Below are 20,008 nucleotides of genomic sequence, written 5' to 3' on the forward strand. Positions count from 1 at the left end.
TTAGAGCAGTTTCACTTCAATAATGGCCACCTGCAACTGGCATAACTCAAACTGGAGAAAAAAAATGTGTAATTTGGGAAACAGAAATTGGCATTTGAGCAGAACAAAATCACCTATCAGTTGCTCAACATAGCATTTGAAAATACTTGTTTTTCTTTTGTCACACTACAACACAAAAACATATTTTGTTTGTCACACTACAACACCTGCCTCCAAACACAATAAACACAACATCCAAATCATCACCGTGGCTCAGTCCCAGAGGTGTTTGTGGCATAATATCCTGTTTATTGTCCTACTACTATTGGGTGGGTCTGAGTTCACGCTGACTAAACAACACGTGACTTTGGTCGGGGGCTGCCAGTGTCGAGAGACTCCGGTGTCCAGCTCAAGTGCACGCAATGTGTTGTTCACATGCACAAAACGTGTACAGTTTCTCAGAATAACAGTGAGTCATAAGGGTACAGTAACACATATCGACCTGGGGGTGATAACCCATTACATTACAGCAGTATGTTTTCAGACTCCGAGCAGCACAAGTGGAAAGACTGTAGCTATTCTCTTTCTGATCCTGACACAGAACCTTACACCACTACTAGCTACTAAAAAATACATTAGTCCAATGGCAGTTAGGACACGTCCAACAGAAGCAGTAGATTAACTATGGCGGCATCTGCCATGCCATTTCAATTGTATGAGAGAAATTATTGTTTGAGGAATATATGGCTGAAATTTTCCAGGTCATTGGAATATAAAAAAACAAAGCAGTGGATGTTTGTGTATGAATGCACCATACAGTACCGACAGAGCCAGGGTAGGCATGTCCCATCGCCCCCTCTCTCCTTCCCTCCCCTCCTAGTCGGAGCATTCCAGATCTGCTGGACTTTCCCCTTCCTGCCTTGCTCGGTGACAGCTGTGGGCTATTATGGTACCGCGTGCAGCTAATTTTAATGGCTGTGTCACAGAGGCGGCGTGAGAGAATGCAGCCCCGCCATCGTCAACAAGAACAGAACCATCTCTGGACGTGAGCCCTGTCCAAGCAGGGGGGGGTGCCCTCCATTTAGATCAAACAGGGGGGCGGGGGGGGGGGGGGGGGGGGGGGCGGGGGGGAAATCACATGTCTAGATTATAAAACAACTTGGAAACAATTCAAGCCTTACATTCATTAATGACCTCGCACGTGTTGCGTTATCCAACTGTACACGGATTCCTTGTCTGTCCTATCACTGTAAACCATTTCATTTGATATCTTTAAATCAGAGAAAATTAGCTCATTTGGAATTAAGGTGAATTTGAGTCACACAGACATATTTCCAGTCATTCATCTTGATCTTTCCAAACAGGCTAAAGTAAAAAATGACAAAAGATAACGCTGATCCAAAGTCCACATCAGGCTTCTTATGAGTGTTAAGCAGATGCACTGAGCAGAACGGTTGCGGTGTGATCGTTAAAGTATGATGTTTATTGTGGTGTGTGTACTGTGTACGTGCGCAAGTGGCCCACAACGGTAGGACAAACATGAATTCAACCCAAAGACAGCTGACTAAATACACAGAGACAGTGATTAACTCAAGGCAAAAACATCCATTCTTATCTTATCATAGATTTATTACATTATAACAGCTCAACAACATTAAATACACGATCTGTTTAGAGAAAACTGTCAAAGGGCATTCCACTCTGGAGTGCATACATACTGTTATGTGATTGTGTGACATTAAAACTTTTACACATATATTGAATTGCATTCCATTTGACTGAGTGAGATGACTTTACATGGCTGAGTACAAAAAAACAGAGAATGAATACAGTATGAGATTGAGTCCCATGGTTATGTCCCGGGCCATATGGAATAGGGGGCCATTTGGGAAATACCCATGACTACAGTATTATGCAACATCTTTATCAACATGAGTGACTGTTTCTGGGTCATTCCATGAAATGAGTCCCTTTTTCGTCCCTTAATAGAAATTGTGAACCAATTTTGAATTTAAATTCTATATTAAATGAAGTGCCATTTAATATAGACCACATGGATAATTCAATAAATAATTTTTTATATGAATAAATTCAGCATTTTGACATGTACCCTCTGTGACTTCTAGGAAGATTTTAACCCACTTGATCCCAAAATGTCTCCAAGTTGTCTCCATCATTCTAAAGCCCTAGATATTTTGTTGTTTTCACAGTCCTTTCTGAAAATTGTTTATTTCAGGCAATTCGTGGTTCATTTTAAAGGTAAAAAACCCTGTCCCTCATTTTAAAGGTCAACCCCGTTACGTGAACTGAACTCTCATTTTAATATGATAATATGATTTGAATCATTTTTTCAAAAGGAACTTTCAACATCTACTAGTCAGATCATAGTGTAAAAGCAGGTGAGCTGGTTCTACTCTTTTGATCATTTTCTGCTGTTTTGTGGTGGAAAACTGAGTGGGTCGTGCAGAACACATCAACCCTGTTACCCATAGATAGACAGGATAGAAATGTTTAAACAATTAAAAAACATTTGTGAAGCTTGCATTCAATTGCCACTCCCTGTTGCATACAACAAGCTTCCCCCTGTAACAAAGGGATTTATGCCTGATTTAAGACGAAATCACCCGGTTACAGCCAACCCTGCTACGGTCAACCCTGCTATTTTATTTGGTACTTAATAGGCACCTACCACAGTCATTCTTTTTATTTAACCTCTTGAAATGGGAAAACATGTTTTTTAATTAAGTTGAACATGTACTCTTCATGACAGAATGTTTTTTTTCAGCAAGTTATACTACCCAAAAGGGACTCATTTCGTGGAACGACCTATCTACTGTATTGTACACAAGCACATTATCTTTAGACAGTGGTGAATACATTCTGTACCAATATAAGACTTTGAATCACAAGGACTTTCAAGTAAATTCCACACAGATAATCAGATTATCTTCATATACATTTTTTCACTGCGTTATTTCTAGACTATGTACAACATTTGTAGAAAGGCACGTAATGAAGTGCAGCGATTGCATTATCATGGATGACACTTCTTTGAGAGGAAAGGCGGTAATACTTTACTTGAACTCAGCGCCGTAACGCTTCGCAACAACGTCTTTAACATGTCTTGAAGCTTCACAGTAGGAGGCTAACTACTGCAATATGTAAATATATGTGTCATAACATTGTCATAGTATATCCTTTAGAAATGACATATGCATTGAATCTTTACTACATGTTTATGACACAGCTATGAAGCATTATTGCGGCTAGTTGAAGTAAAGTGTCACCAAAAAGTATTGTCACAGGCAATCCGTTTCTCCAGTTGTATGTTAACACATTTTTTTAAAGAATAATTTTTAAATTAGTGCAGGCCACTGAGAACATTGACTATCCCGGTCATTATGATTAAGATGATGAAGCAATGCTACCACATAAGGCAGCCACGCGGTAAGTTTAGCAATTTCTATTCCACAGTAAAAAAAAATACGAAAGTATTATTCTCCAGTTACATTCATGAGTTAACAGGTCATATTAAAACAAAACAAAAGAGAATAGATAGCCTGGTCCCAGATCTGTTTGTGCGGTCTTGCCAACTCGTATTATCATTGTCATAGGAGTTGGCAAGACCGCACAAACAGATCTGGGACCAGGCTAGGAAGAAAATACTTTACCTTAAAATTACACGTATACCCTTTCCCAAAAGGGCTTATCAATAATACAAGGAGCAACCCCTCCAACGTCTAAACAGAGCTAAACTACACCAAACACCCAATGTACCAATACCTGACCTGGGTATAGCCCAGTCTCTGTCTTCATCTGTCAGACAGACACAGTGCACTGAGAATACTGAAGGAAGAGTGTAGCTGCCCACAGGGTCACAGTACTTAACCTTTAACCCTCTTCCTTGACCTCCAGGCCGCAGTCAGTCTGCTGCAGCCTGGCATAGTGACGCATGCCTTGCATCTCATTCAGTCTCACTCATAGAGCAGAAGGACTTATATGGGATGATCAGAATGACTGTGCAGCTTGTGTTGTTCTAAAGGCACAAATCACTGTACTGTTCTATGTGGGAGGGTGATGCTGGGTGAGTCGTCTGAGGACTCAGTCTAAGAACGAGGCACTGATTGCTTTGAATACAAGGCACTGTTTGAGTAAAGGCTCCATAAAACGGATAACATTGTGTGTGTGTGTGTGTGTGTGTGTGTGTGTGTGTGTGTGTGTGTGTGTGTGTGTGTGTGTGTGTTAGTGTGGATACTGTGTGTACCTCCAGCAGAGTTCTCTGTGATAAGGGGGCCCCGGGCCCCTCAGTGTGCTGGGATATGGTGGTTGTTGACTCCATGAGTCCCCAGGAAGCCCAGCCTCTGTTTATTCTTCCTTTGCTCTGTCATCTGTGGAGAAGATAAGGAAAGAAGAACTTGTTCAATATAAGCTACACACAGCATTGCCAGTTTGGGCAGTGTCAATGGAATCTGGCAATGTAGCCTACAAATAGTCAAGAGTCAGCCCAGGTTACACCGACAGTAATCTCAGAACGCAGAATCCAATCTCGGCTTTACTAATTTGTGTACATTTCAGGCAATTTGTGGGATAGTTCCTAACTGAAATGTGGTAATGTCCAAAGGAGTCCATTTGAGATGTCCATCTTTCCAGGATAACTTTTCACCGTCTTTAGTTTACACTTCATAACATGGTTCCTGATATTCACCATTAGTGAGAAGAAACACAATGTACCGGTCAGTATCTGTAATCTCTGTTCTGAAGACCTGGCTCAGCTCTCGGTGTTCACACATGGCCGGAAAAAGCCTCTGTCCTTAATTATCCTCGATTTCCTGTCTTACATATTCACCCTGCACAATGTAATATTCCAGAAACAATTGTCTGTCTTGAGACAAGTCCTTAACAATCTTCCTAGGTAAACACAGTATAGTCTGCGATACCATGAACACCAGCACTCTGATTCCTCATAGGTTGGTAAATCAATCAATCACAACCCATGACTCCTGTTCCAGCTCTGTTTTTACTGTGAAGTTATTTTCTCTATTGGAGTATAAGAGGGCTAAGTTCACAAAACAACATGCAGGAGGTCAATGTTCCAGCTCTGTTTTTACTGTGAAGTTATTTTCTCTATTGGAGTATAAGAGGGCTAAGTTCACAAAACAACATGCAGGAGGTCAATGTTCCAGCTCTGTTTTTACCACGGCTGTTATTTTCACTATCTGAAGTGTGACCCTCTATGTTGTTTTCCCACTTATCTATCTTAAGATGAAGGCACTAATTGTAAAATCGCTCTGGATAGGAGCGTCTGCTAAATTACTCAAATGTAAATACGTCAACATGGGGTGTTGTTCACACAGACATCTGGGCAGCAGAACAGGAACAAACAACGAGAGGCCTGTGACTGCACAGAGATCACATGCAGAAGAGGCAGGTGATGGTGTTGTAATGATCAGGTGATGGTGGAGTGATGACGATCGGTCAAACTACTTGCTGCATCATGACTAGTCAGCCCAACAGCCACAGGCTCTCTGGAAGGTCAGGGAGGGATATGGCATTGTACAGCAAGGCATGATAACCTCAAGGAAAAGGACAAGTGCATGTGAACTGATAGGAATGATTCCCCATTGTGATACAAGTGAGGAGACCCATGACGACTCATGATGGTGAGAATGCTGTTCATTGATTACAGCTCAGCGTTCAACACCATAGTGCCCTCCACGGTCATCCCTAAGGTCAGTACCCTGGGCAACTGGATCCTGGACTTCCTGACGGGATGCCCCCAGGTGGTAAGAGTAGGCAACAACACATCCGCTACGCTGACCATCAACACGGGGGCCCCTCAGGGGTGCGTGCTTAGTCCCCTCCTGTACTCCCTGTTCCACCAAATTTCGCGTGGCCATGCACGACTCCAACACCATCATTATGTTTGCTGACGACACAACGAAGGTAGGACTGATCACCGACGACGATGACACTGCCGATAGAGAGGTCAGTGACCTGACAAACTATTATGACCCCTCTATGAGAAGATGAATCTCACGAACACAATGGTGTTCTCCGTTTTGCTCTACAACCCCCACAAGCGTCTTGGGACTCGTCTGAAGTCGGTTCAGCCGATCTGCCAACTTCTGTCTGTAGCGTCCGAACAGTTTGGGCTACACACTAATATGACCCCTTTGTGGAAAGGTGAGACTCTCCTACAAACAAACACATGGTTGTTTTGCTCTAGGACTCCCACAGGCCTCACAAAACTCGTCTGAAGGTTCCCGGTGCAAGTAAAAAAATATATAATGGAAGTATATACGGAGACTGTTTAGTGACAAAAATAAGGGGTTAAATACATGCAAATAAATAAATAAATACATCATAAAATACATTTGGTATGTATATTTTTTTATACTTCAAGGGGTCTTAAAATTCAAAATCAAATAGCAAAATGAACCTGGGTATGAACTTAAAACAAATAGCTTAGTAGTAGCCCCCCTCCCCCCGATTAGCCTCTTATGGGTTAAAGAGTTACCAATGAAGAAAGTCCATACTGTGTGGACTACACTCGGACCAATCAATGACATCCAAAGATCAGTTAAGTGTTAGGGAGACCCTTAGGACGGCGGCCCTCAAATACCGACCCGTGACTTTTCCAATAAGAAGCGCTCATTAAACGTTGAGTGCCACAATGAACACGACATTTGAGTTGCGTGGCCTTGTCTTAAGTGTATGAACTAATGCCTTCAACGACAGTGCCGTACCTTCTCCTTTAGCTCGAACAGCTGGGAAGACAGCAGGGACACTAGTTTGACGGTGCCATCCAGTTTCTCCTGTAGGGAGCGCATCTCGTTCTGCTCACTCTCCCCCTCGCTGCTCACCAGAGACATGGCCCGCATCCGGGGGAACCAGTCCAGGTTCTTCTCCTGGAGAGAGAGGGAGGAAGTGAGAGAGAAAGAAAGGGTGAGAGGAAGCGAGAGAGCGGGAGGAAGCGAGAGTGGGAGGAAGTGAGAGCGAGAGAGAGCGTGAGAGATTTGATTTCAAAAGAACATTTATTGGCACAAATTAAATGTATTTACGTAGCAGATTCAATGCCTATTCAATTCAGAAGTTCAACACTGCACAGCAGTGTTTACTGATCTAAAACCAGAGGGAGAGAGAGGGTACGAGAGGGTAAGAGAGCAGCAATGGAGAGAGAAAGGAGAAGTTGAGAAACACTGAAAAGGGGAGCGAAAAGTGAAAGTGAATGGGATGGGAGAAAGAGGGGGAAAGACAAAGAGAGGAAAAGTGTGGGAGGGAGGGGGAGGAAAAGAAGGAAAGATGAAGACAGACAGGCTGACAGACAGAGTGAGGGAGACAGGAAAATAATCCATGTATGTGTGAGTGAGTGAGTGAGGTGAGAGAGAGAAAGCCAGGATAGGTATATTAAGCAGTACATCTGAGGGAATTGGTCCAAGTTCCTCACTTTAGAGGAGTGTGATTACTTTTAACCAGGCCTGTTTTCTCCCAGCCAGACACTGCAGTAAGCTGTACAAAGTTCTGCTCACATAAACTGGCTTAGTACTGCAGTAAGCAATACATTAACAGTATAGCTGCTCAGACAAACTGACTCCAGATCAGCCAGCCACTGGCTGCGTACTGCAGTAAGCTGTACAGTATATCTCCTCAAAGGAACTGACTCCAGATCAGCCTCCAGGAGCTCAAACACAGAAACATTGTGTTTCTAGTGAAGCAGTGAATAAAATGAGTAGGCCTATGGGGGGGAGCTCACGTGTTAGTCTTTAGTAGACACACTAGACATATTTGCTATGCTGAACTGCAACAGAGAGAGAGCACTACCTGCAACAGAGATTACTACCTCAAGTGGCCATAAAGGACAAAGTACAGAGGAAAATATAGACAGAAAAACATGCAGCATTATATAATGGGCTTAAGATGTGTCTGTACCAATATCTGTGTGCACGTGTCGGTTTGCCATGAGACAGATAGATCGCCTTCAGCTGATGTTATGTAAGATCTTGTTGCCAGTTTGGCTGAAAAACACGGTTTAAAAGGTGCTGATAGATATGGCTGGCACAACGTAGAGGTAGGAACAGGAGGATTTTATCCCACCACTTACGTAAAAACAAAGATACTGTACAGGAAAAAGAGGAGAGATCGTGAAGAGACAGAGGGAGCGGCAGTGTTTCTTTAAACAGCACTTTTTCAGTGAGCTCATCTCTCATGATGACAGGTAGCCTAGAGGTTAAGCACGTTGGGCCAGTAAACAAAATGTCGCTGGTTCAAATCCCTGAGTCGACTAGGTGGAAAATCTGTTGATGTGCCCTTGCACAAGGCACTTAACCTTAATTTCTTCTGTAAGTCGCCCGGGATAAGAGCGTCTGCTAAATGACTAAAATGTCATATGTAAATAACAGGGGATCACAATGGAAATAAGTCCCAGACTTTATTGTGTGTTATCCTGAATGATTTTATTCATGTGCATGTATGGCTTTTTCAAGTTTTGTGTGCTTGTTTATTTTTAAATGGTCGAATTACTAAACAAACAGAGCATTTTCACTCCATATCCAGCTTCCCTCCATTCATCAAATAATGTTTATAGATATGTTTGAAACATACGGTATGTAGGCGTACAATTTATTTGACAGTTTTAGCAGCATAAAGTTCAGAATATAAACTAGTTTCTCTGTTTTATAACAAGGCCCTACTTAATAGCAGGTGCAAGTCTAACTAGGATGTATTTTCCAACAGTGGTCAGCACAGTGGTCAGAACAGTGGTCAGAACAGTGGTCAACATTTGACTTGGTCAAAGGAAATGCTGTTGAAACTTTGTTCAGTCTTGACAGTTACTGAGTCACCATTTTTATTTTTTATTTCACCTTTATTTAGCCAGTTAGGCTAGTTGAGAACAAGTTCTCATTTACAACTGCGACCTGACCAAGATAAAGCAAAGCAGTGGGACACAAACAACAACACAGAGTTACACATGGGATAAACAAGCATACAGTCAATAACCCAATAGAAAAAAAAGAAAGTCTATATACAGTGTGTGCAAATGGCGTGAGGAGGAAGGCAATAAATAGGCCATAGTAGCGAAGTAATTACAATTTAGCAAATGAACACTGGAGTGATAGATGAGCAGATGGTGATGTGCAAGTAGAAATACTGGCGCGCAAAAGAGCAGAAAAGTAAATAAAAACAATATGGGGATGAGGTAGGTAGATTGGGTGGGCTATTTACAGATGGGCTTTGTACAGCTGCAGGGATCGGTTAGCTGCTCAGATAGCTGATGTTTAAAGTTAGTGAGGGAAATATAAGTCTCCAGCTTCAGCAATTTTTGCAATTCGTTCCAGTCACTGGCAGCAGAGAACTGGAAGGAAAGGTGGCCAAAGTAGGTGTTGGCTTTGGGGATGACCAGTGAGATATACCTTTTGGAGCGCGTGCTACGGGTGGGTGTTATTGTGACCAGTGAGCTAAGATAAGGCGGAGCTTTACCTAGCATAGACTTATAGATGACCTGGAGCCAGTGGGGCTGGCGACGAATATGTAGCGAGGGCCAGCCGACTAGAGCATACAGGTTGCAGTGGTGGGTGGTATAAGGGGCTTTTGTGACAAAACGGATGGCAAAGTGATAGACTGCATCCAGTTTGCTGAGTAGAGTATTGGAAGCTATTTTGTAAATGACATCGCCGAAGTCGAGGATCGGTAGGATAGTCAATTTTACGAGGTTATGTTTGCGGCGTGAGTGAAGGAGGCTTTGTTGCGAAATAGGAAGCCGATTCTAGATTTAATTTTGGATTGGAGATGTTTAATATGAGTCTGGAAGGAGAGTATACAGTCTAGCCAGACACCTAGGTATTTGTAGTTGTCCACATATTCTAAGTCAGAACCGTCCAGAGTAGTGATGCTAGTCGGGTGGGCGGGTGCGGGCAGCGAACGGTTGACGAGCATGCATTTGGTTTTACTAGCGTTTAGGAGCAGTTAGAGGCCACGGAAGGAGTGTTGTATGGCATTGAAGCTCGTTTGGAGGTTAGTTACCACAGTGTCCAAAGAAGGGCCAGGTGTATACAGAATGGTGTCGTCTGCGTAGAAATGGATAAGGGAATCACCCGCAGCAAGAGCGACATCGTTGATATATACAGAGAAAAGAGTCAGCCTGAGAATTGAACCCTGTGATACCCCCATAGAGACTGCCAGAGGTCCGGACAACAGGCACTCCGATTTGACACACTGAACTCTGTCTGAGAAGTAGTTGGTGAACCAGGCGAGGCAATCATTTGAGAAACCAAGGCTGTTGAGTCTGCCGATAAGAATACGGTGATTGACAGAGTCGAAAGCCTTGGCCAGGTCTGCACAGTACTGTCTTTTATTGATTGCGGTTATGATATCATTTAGTACCTTGAGCGTGGCAGAGGTGCACCCGTGACCAGCTCGAAAACCGGAATGCACAGCGGAGAAGGTATGGTGCAATTCGAAATGGTCAGTGATCTGTTTATTAACTTGGCTTTCGAAGACTTTAGAAAGGCATGGCAGGATGGATATAGGTCTATAACAGTTTGGGTCTAGAGTGTCACCCCCTATGAAGAGGGGGATGACAGCAGCAGCTTTCCAATCTTCAGGGATCTCGGACGATACGAAAGAGAGGTTGAACAGACTGGTAATAGAGGTTGCAACAATGGCGGCGGATAATTTTAGAAAGAGAGGGTCCAGATTGTCTAGCCCAGCTGATTTGTACGGGTCCAGGTTTTGCAGCTCTTTCAGAACATCTGCTATCTGGATTTGGGTGAAGGAGCAGCTGGGGAGGCTTGGGCAAGTAGCTGCGGGGGGTGCGGAGTTGTTGGCCGGGGTTGGGGTAGCCAGGAGAAAAGCATGGCCAGAAAGGCTTATTGAAATTCTCAATTATCCCGGATTTATCGGTGGTGACAGTGTTACCTAGCGTCAGTGCAGTGGGCAGCTGGGAAGAGGTGCTCTAATTCTCCATGGACTTTACAGTGTCCCAAAACTTTTTGGAGTTAGAGCTACAGGATGCAAATTTATGTTTGAAAAAGCTAGCCTTTGCTTTCCTGACTGACTGCATGTATTGGTTCCTGACTTCCCTGAAAAGTTGCATTTCGCGAGGACTATTTGATGCTAGTGCAGTCCGCCGCAGGATATTTTTGTGCTGGTCAGTCAGGTCTGGAGTGAACCAAGGGCTATATCTGCTCTTAGTTCTACATTTTTTTGAAAGCCTGCATGCTTATTTAAGATGGTGAGGAAATTACTTTTAAAGAACGACCAGGCATCCTCGACTGATGGGATGAGGTCAATATCCTTCCAGGATACCCGGGCCAGGTCGATTAGAAAGGCCTGCTCGTTGAAGTGTTTTAGGGAGTGTTTGACAGTGATGAGGGGTGGTCGTTTGACCATGAACCCATAGCGGATGCAGGCAATGAGGCAGTGATCGCTGAGATCCTGATTGAAAACAGCAGAGGTGTATTTGGAGGGCAAGTTGGCCAGGATAATATCTATGAGGGTGCCCATGTTCACGGATTTAGAGTTGTACCTGGTGGGTTCCTTGATCATTTGTGTGAGATTGAGGGCTAGCTTAGATTGTAGGACTGTCGGGGTGTTAAACATATCCCAGTTTAGGTCACCTAACAGAACGAACTCTGAAGATAGATGGGGGGCAATCAATTCATATATGGTGTCCAGGGCACAGCTGGGAGCTGAGGGGGATCTATAACAGGTGGCAACAGTGAGAGACTTATTTCTGGAGAGATACAATTTTAAAATTAGAAGCTCGAACTGTTTGAGCATAGATCTGGAAAGTATGACAGAACTTTGCAGGCTATCTCTGGAGTAGTTTGCAACTCCTCCCCTTTGGCAGTTCTATCTTTACGGAAAATGTTGTAGTTGGGTATGGAAATCTCAGAATATTTGGTGGCCTAAGCCAGGATTTAGACACGGCAAGGACATCAGGGTTGGCGTAGTGTGCGAAAGCAGTGAGTAAAACAAACTTAGGGAGGGGGCTTCTGATGTTAACATGCATGAAACCAAGGCTTTTTCGGTTACAGAAGTCAACAAATGAGAGTGCCTGGGGGCACGCAGGGCCTGGGTGAACCTCCACATCACCTGAGGAACAGAGCCGGATGAGGGTACTGCTAAAGGCTATCAAAACTGTTCGTCTAGTGTGTTGGGGACAGAGAATAAAAGGAGCAGAATTCTGGGCGTGGTAGAATAGATTCAGGGCATAATGTACAGACAGGGGTATGGTGGGATGCGGGTACAGTTTAGGTGAGCCCAGGCACCGAGTGATGATAAGAGAGGTTGCATCTCTGGATGGGCTAGTTATGCTGGGTGAGGTCACCGCATGTGTGAGAGATGGGACAAAGGAGGTATCTGAGGCATGTTGAGTGGGACTAGGGGCTCCGCAGTAAACTAAAACAATGATAACTATCCTAAACAACAGTGTACAAAGCATATTGCCATTTGAAAGAGACAAAGCGAGGCATAAAGCAATCACAGGTGTTGATTGGGAGAGCTAGCTAAGACAACGGGTAAGACAACAGCAGCTAATCAGCTACGACAACAACAGGTAAAATGGCGATGAATGGGCAGAGAGGGTCGGTTAACTACAAACAGGGCCTGAGTTCGAAGCAAGGGCCGACAGATAAACAAAAAATAAACAAAATGGAGTACCGTGTTTAATGAACAGTCCAGCAGGCATCAGCTATGTAGCCAAGTGATCATAGGGTCCAGTGAACAGCAATGGATGGAACAGGGAAGCCCTCGGGGTAGTCGTTACTATGCTAGCACGCGGAAGACACGGCGTTTAAAGTTAGCAGGCTGGGGTAAGTAGAAGTGTAAGTAGGAAGAGGCAGGGGAGTGATTGCATCATGCATCCATATAAAAGCCTATTCACCAGTGTCAATTAGGCTACTCAGCTAGCATGAATATACAGTGGGGTCGGCAATATTGACACCCTTGAAAAAGATGAGAAAAAATGACTATCAAATGAATATAATACTGAGCTATAATGTATGCAAAAAAAATTGTGAATTATATTGTTTTTATTAACTGGGTGGTTCGAGCCCTGAATGCTGATTGGCTGACAGCCGTGGTATATCAGACCGTATACCACGGGTATGACAAAACATGTATTTTTACTTCTCTAATTACGTTGGTAACCAGTTTATAATAGCAATAAGGCACCTTGTGCCTAAGAACGTCCCTTAGCTGTGGTATATTGGCCATATACCACACCCCCTTGTGCCTTATTGCTTAAGTATACTAACACAATTGAACAGAGGATGAGATTTTGTTTAACAAGTAATATGTTTTTCCTCAAAAAGGTATGGGTCAAAAATATTGACATCCCTTTTTTCAATATCTCACCTTGCGAGGATAACAGCACTTTTTCTCAAACATTTTATGAGATGGCGAACAAATTGAAAGCTATGTTAATTAAGACTGTTCCTCCATACAGAATCCTTCCAGATCCTTGATATCGTTTGTCTGCGATTATGGACTTCTCTTCAATTCAAATGGTTTTAAGCCCGGGGACGGAGTGTTGATGTTGATTTTGTGGCCAATTAACCATTTCTTTGTGGATTTTGATGTGTGCTTGGGGTTATTGTCTTGCTTCAACTGCCTAGTGAATTAACAACTTAATGTAATGGTTTGCGCATGATATTGATGAAATGAAGCAAGGTTTGTTATAAAGTAGGCCGAATGCCATTGTTTAGCTAACATTGGCATTCTATCTAACTTAGCTATTAAGTTAGTATGTGAGGACTATATCTACATTTTTGCTTAGCTCTGGATAATATGAATGACAACGTTATTGTACTTTCATATTTGTATGAGAGGGCTAAACATTCATTTTTGTTTGTTGAAGTTACTTCATGAAGCAAATTATGTTAGCTAACGTTGCATGTTACCAGTAGCTGTCTTTGTGCTTAGCCTACTGGCTAGTCTAGTGGCTACTGTGACATTTACGATACATTTGAGCTGCAAAGCAAGAAAGTCACCGAACCCGGGTCGTGACATTCCAGTTAAATTCCAGTAAGCTCTTAGTCTCCAGACTAGAAAACCATTGAAAACCTGTGGTTTGAATTGAAGCGGACAGTCCATAAGAATCGAAAGATTCGGTATGGAGGAATGGTCTAAGATGGTGTTCTCCAACTCACAAAATATTTTAGAAAAAGGCTCAGTGCCGTTATCCACACAAGGTGAGGTATTGGGAGAATCTCAAATGCATACTCCTTTCATTTGCTTTTTGCATACAATATAGCTCAGTATTTCAATTATTTATTTTATACAGTCATTCTTATTTCAGACCCCACTGTAGAAGTTTGTTTAGTCACTGAGTGTGAAAAGGGGAGAGAAAGAGAGCGAGAGAGGGCAGAGGTGAAGTGAGGGCAGACTGGCCGACAGACCACAGGAGCCTGACACGACACGCTAATTCAGTTAGCCCTGAGGTGGGGCAAAAATAACTTCAAAACAACAGCCCCTTCTCTCAACATACAGAGGGAAAAGAGGGCCACTGTGGGGCAAAAAGACATTTTCTCATGAACGTCTGCAAAAACAACTAGGAACAACAGGTCCTGTTTAACCCCGACTCAAATGTGACCGATTGATTAAGCATGCCCAATAAATCCAATTAGAAATTAATGAGAAGGGACATAATGTACCCTTTAACTACAGTTTAGTTTATTTGGAGAGAGACAAAGTACAAACACATTGAACAAACAATCGTCCAATGCACTGCAGTATAGTGTTTCTAGCTCACGTTAATTTAACTTCTTATAGCTGGGTGGCAGTATTGAGTAGCTTGGATGAAAAGGTGCCCAGAGTAAACTGCCTGCTACTCAGGCTCAGAGGCTAAGATATGCATATTATTAGTAGATTTGGATAGAAAACACTCTGAAGTTTCTAAAACTGTTTGAATGAGGTCTGTGAGTATAACAGAACTCATATGGCAGGCAAAAACCTGAGAAGAAATCCAACCAGGAAGTGGGAAATCTGAGGTTTGTAGGTTTGCCTATCCAATATAGAGTGGGATATTGGTAATTTTGCACTTCCTAAGGCTTCCACTAGATATCAACAGTCTTTAATACCTTGTTTGATGCTTCTACTGTCACGGTCGTCGAAAGAAGAGGACCAAGGTGCAGCGTACATTTTCTTTTATTAGTAAAATGTCGCCAACAAAACAAGAAATAACAAAAACGACCGTGAAGCTACAAGGGCTATAGTGCCCCTAACAAAGACAACTTCCCACAATGACAAAAGAGGAAAAGGCTGCCTAAGTATGATTCCCAATCAGAGACAACGATAGATAGCTGTCCCTGATTGAGAACCATACCCGGCCAACACATAGAAATACAAAAACATAGAAATCAGAACATAGAACGCACACCCCAAATCACACCCTGACCAAACCAAAATAGAGACATAAAAAGGCTCTCTAAGGTCAGGGCGTGACATCTACTGTGAAGAATGAGGGAAGCAGAGCTCTTTGAGTCAGGTGTCTGGCACGAGCTGAACATTCGCGGTCACGTGAGAGCGACCTGCTTTCCATCGCATTTCTGAAGCCAAAGGAATTCTCAGGTTGAAACATTATTGAAGATTTATGTTAAAAACATCCTAAAGATTGATTCTATACATCGTTTGACATGTTTCTACGAACTGTAATGGAATTGTTTGACTTTGTCTAAATTGCGCGTCATGAATGTGGATTACTGGACTGAAAGCGCGAACAAAATGAAGGTATTTGGAAATAAATGACTATCGAACAAAACAAACATTTATTGTGGAACTGGGATTCCTGGGAGTGCATTCTGATGAAGATCATCAAAGGTAAGTGAATATTTATAATACTATTTCTGACTTCTGTTGACTCAAAAAAATGGCGGATATCTTTATGCCTTATTTGGGCTCTGAGTGCTGTACTCAGATTTTAGCATGGTGTGCTTTTTCCGTAAAGTTTTTTTGAAATCTGACACAGCGGTTGGATTAAGGAGAAGTTTATCTAAAGTTCCATGTTTAATAATTGTATCTTTTATCAATGTTTATTATGAGTATTTATGTAAATTGATGTGGCTCTCTGCAAAATCACCAGATGTTTTGGAGGCAAAACATTACTGAACATAACGCGCCAATGTAAACTGAGATTTTTGGATATAAATATGAACTTTATCGAACAAAACATACATGTATTGTGTAACATGAAGTCCTATGAGTGTCATCTGATGAAGATCATCAACGGTTAGTGATTCATTTTATCTATATTTCTGCTTTTTGTGTCTCTTTGGCTGTAAAAATGGCTGTGTTTTTCTGTGACTAGGTACTGACCTAACATATTCAGATGGTGTGCTTTCGTCGTAAAGCCTTTTTGAAATCGGACACTGTGGTGGGATTAACAACAAGTTTATCTTTAAAATGGTGTAAAATACTTGTATGTTTGAGGAATTTTAATTATGAGATTTATGTTGTTTGAATTTGGCGCCCTGCACTTTCACTGGCTGTTGTCATATCGATCCCGTTAACGGGATCTCAGCCGTAAGAAGTTTAATTTAACACCCTTCACTAGATGGACTTTAATGGAAACAAAAGGAAAGAAATACATAACCAATGTTTCATAAATATAATAATAATCACATAAAATGACATCCGTACATTATCATAATTACATCACAAACAAGATGTCTACAATTAAATGTGCGAAGCAAATATCATACATACAGTGGTTCGTCCTTTAAAAGTTGCAGCGTACTGCAGCACAGCTTGCATGGTGCCACAGAATTCTATGGCACATTATTTAAGTGTCAGCCATGGAACCATTAAAGCTAGTTAGTGGTAGTTTGACCACCAGAGGGCATCTTTGAGAAGCATTTGATAGCCTTCAATAGTGATTGTACTAGAGAATTTAAAACCTTATTTTGTAATGGGACTGATTTTAAGAAATTTTGCTTAATTAATTAGATTAATATTATGGTGTTTCTTTTCCAAGAAAAACTAAAAACTCTCAGTGTTTCTGTAAGGATGGAACAGAAAATATGGCACTGTACAACGTGACGGTCGGGAGAAGGCTACAGTACTAAGAGCATAACATTTCCACACTCTAATTGTAGTCTAACCAATACCCAAATGGAGATTCAGTGAAAATAAAAACGTCATTGATTTATCAAGACCAGTCCCCATGCTTGTCTCAGAGCAGTGCGAAACGGTGCTAAATTAGTTGACCACAGCGGGTAGGCTATTGCTTCAAATCCTATTGCTTCTAACTTCAATATGCTCTTTAACAGCACATTACTCAACACTAGTGAGACTCATGTCGCCTACAGTAGGCCTACAGTATTTCGAAAAGTAAGTGACCGCCAATAATTGCATATGTGTCTCCCGGTGGCGACCGGCACAAGTATCGAACCTGCATCTGTAGCAACGCATTTTGTACTGCGCTGAAGTGTCTTATGGGACTCCCAATCATGGTCGGACGTGATACATAATAACAATAATACTTTTTGTTGTATTATTTGTTTTGTCTTTTCTGGTGGATTAAACTGAAATTGCAACCAATCACGGCCGGTGGTGATACAGCCAACCTAACTAAGAAATACATTTGACGATAGAATTCTCCCCCTAACCTCCTTCTAGGCAAGTCTATTATCCAGCTACCTGCTAATAGGCATAATGGAGCTGTACAACATGACAGTGTGTGTTTGAAAGAGTATTTTCCAGTAAGCAACAATACCTTCATTAGACAACTTTGTTCCAATTCAGTGATATTTATTCCCACAGTAATTTGTTATGGATCCATAACTAAATAAACATCTGCATTTTGAAAGATCATTTTTTATCATTATTTTGTTAACGAAAGCATAAAGATGCTGATGAAGAAATACAGTACTGTACAGTATATGCTTTTACATTTGGATAATAAAGCATTTAGAAGATATAAGCCACCTGCATTTGTTTATTAGGCTACTGTGCAGTCTGACAAGTAAACATTCCATCCTTGTAATAGCAGAACAGCATAACGGTCTGGATGGCCCTTGCTGTGCCTGGTGAGCAGTTGGTCAAGTTCTGTTGTCAGAAGAGGAATGGAAATGTCAGGGTGAACCGACGACCTGATGAACCTGCCATGTTGTCATGTATGTATGTTGTCTGCCTGTCGGAGGTGGAGTTCCAGAGCTCACAGGTGTGCCTGGCATGGATTGTGACTTCATCTCGTTCCTTGCCAACGCGTCATTCTCCGCCTGTCTCTCCACTAATGCCGCCTGGCTCTGGACCAATGCATCAGCTGTTGCCCATATCTCTGCCCTCAAATAATGTTTCTCTTTCTGCTGGTCTGCCTTCAATGACTTGATCTCGGTCTTCAAAGTTTGAATCTGATCGATGCACCTTCATCAGATGAGCAGAATGGTACCACCCTGAGCCCCCATCGATTACAGTGGCCTATGATAAAAACGGTAGCTCAATTAAGAATTAAAAGTGACTCCAACACACAAATGCTGCGTACATTTTAAGAACCTAGCTAAACTAACTGCTTTCTTGGCAACTACGTGATTTTCGGTGTGGCCCGTTGTCCACTGATCTCCACGGGTGGTTGTCAGCTTTGTTGTATGCTCTGCAAAAACACGTTTTTAGTACATAATAATTGTATTTGTTATTTTTATTTAACCTTTATTTAAATTATCGATTTTATTACACAGTATGCCTACACATTTATAGGCTACAGCATATACATTTTTTTTCAAGAAAATGCACTGAAACCAAAATACCTTTAGTTTTGGTGATCCTCTCAGCTCCGGCTCATTTTCAAGTCCTGTCATGGTTACGGTCCTAACCCTGGAACAGGTAGTACCATAGAAAGAAGCTGGCTTGATGAAAACAATGGCCATTTTGTCTGTTCTCTTTGGTCGCAATGTCTTTTTATTTATTTTTCATTTTTAGATAACACAGTTACCATTCAAAAACAAGCTGTTTAAGGGTGTAGTTTGGGGCGGGGTGAGGAGTACTGGTAAGGTGTGACTTTCAGCTTAGAATTGGCCATAAGTATACAGCAGATCGCAGATTGTCCTCACATTTGATTATGCTGTAACAACATAATGTAGCACCATGACCAGGATCTCTATTCATTTAAGTGAGCAGATTAGGGCTTTCAAGAGGAATGGAAAATCTACTTGAGACATAAAAAAAAAAAAACTGGTAGACTTGGGGATTTTGGTCACGGACAGTGCTATTCGCAAATGTAACACTTTAGCGTACTTAAGCATTGAATACATTGCAAGTAGGGGGATGTTCACGCCTACAGAAGCCGGGCTATAAAGAGTATTGTCCTGCTAAATCGGGCTACAAGTGTTTGAAAACCTGTTTTCAAAATGCGACCAGCTGTCCATCAATACTGTAAATAAAAACACAGCATTCTTTATTAAAACCACAATGTCACAAATAATTTCTATCTACCTTTCCAATTACTTTTAGAGTTTGGATTTACAAATGTGTGCTTACATGTAATTTTTCGTTGAATTCTGGTTCGGATTTAAGTATAACTTTGGACTGACGCCTTTAGTGAGAGACTGGCACTAAGAACAGCGGGAATGTTTCTCTAGTCAGCGCCACTATTAGTGCAATGCCCCTTAAAGTGTTGCTCTGTGCTACCCAGTGGGGTGGGGTACCCCCTGCCCTCGTGCCTTGAACCTCGCACGTCCACCGCTATTTCAGTGGATCCAACTAGAGAACTGCAAGGCAATCCCATTGTGCACCACTCGGGGGCCATGACCAATATGACCAATATATATTGTCCTGCTAATACAAGGGTTAATAATATATCTGTTAGAATATCCAAGGGGCTTTTATATCATTCTAAATTAATAATAATCACTTTGTTTAAATAATAACAATATTTTGGAGATGATTTTGTTTTCAAATAACGTAAAATGAACAAGAAAGAAATCAGCCAAGACCTCAGAAAATAAATTGTAGACCTTCACAAGTCTGGTTCATCCTTGGGAGCAATTTCCAAACGCCTGAAGGTGCCACGTTCCTCTGTACAAACAATAGCACG

The 20,008-nt window shown here is 42.0% G+C and overlaps 1 protein-coding gene across 1 annotated transcript in view; it reads right to left on the reverse strand.

Moving 5' to 3' along the window:
* Positions 1 to 1,583: 1,583 nt before the first annotated feature.
* Positions 1,584 to 20,008, reverse strand: part of itpr2 (inositol 1,4,5-trisphosphate receptor, type 2) — a 189,586-nt gene continuing 171,161 nt past the window's right edge. The window contains exons 55-56 of the mRNA XM_039001426.1: positions 6,726 to 6,887; positions 1,584 to 4,367 (exon numbers count right to left, since the gene is read on the reverse strand). Coding sequence (XP_038857354.1) covers positions 4,284 to 4,367; positions 6,726 to 6,887 — 246 coding nt within the window. The 3' untranslated portion in view covers positions 1,584 to 4,283. The remainder of the gene's footprint in view (positions 4,368 to 6,725; positions 6,888 to 20,008) is intronic.

The sequence above is a fragment of the Salvelinus namaycush genome, chromosome 9 (genome assembly GCF_016432855.1).
Source record: "Salvelinus namaycush isolate Seneca chromosome 9, SaNama_1.0, whole genome shotgun sequence".
NCBI lineage: Eukaryota > Metazoa > Chordata > Actinopteri > Salmoniformes > Salmonidae > Salvelinus > Salvelinus namaycush.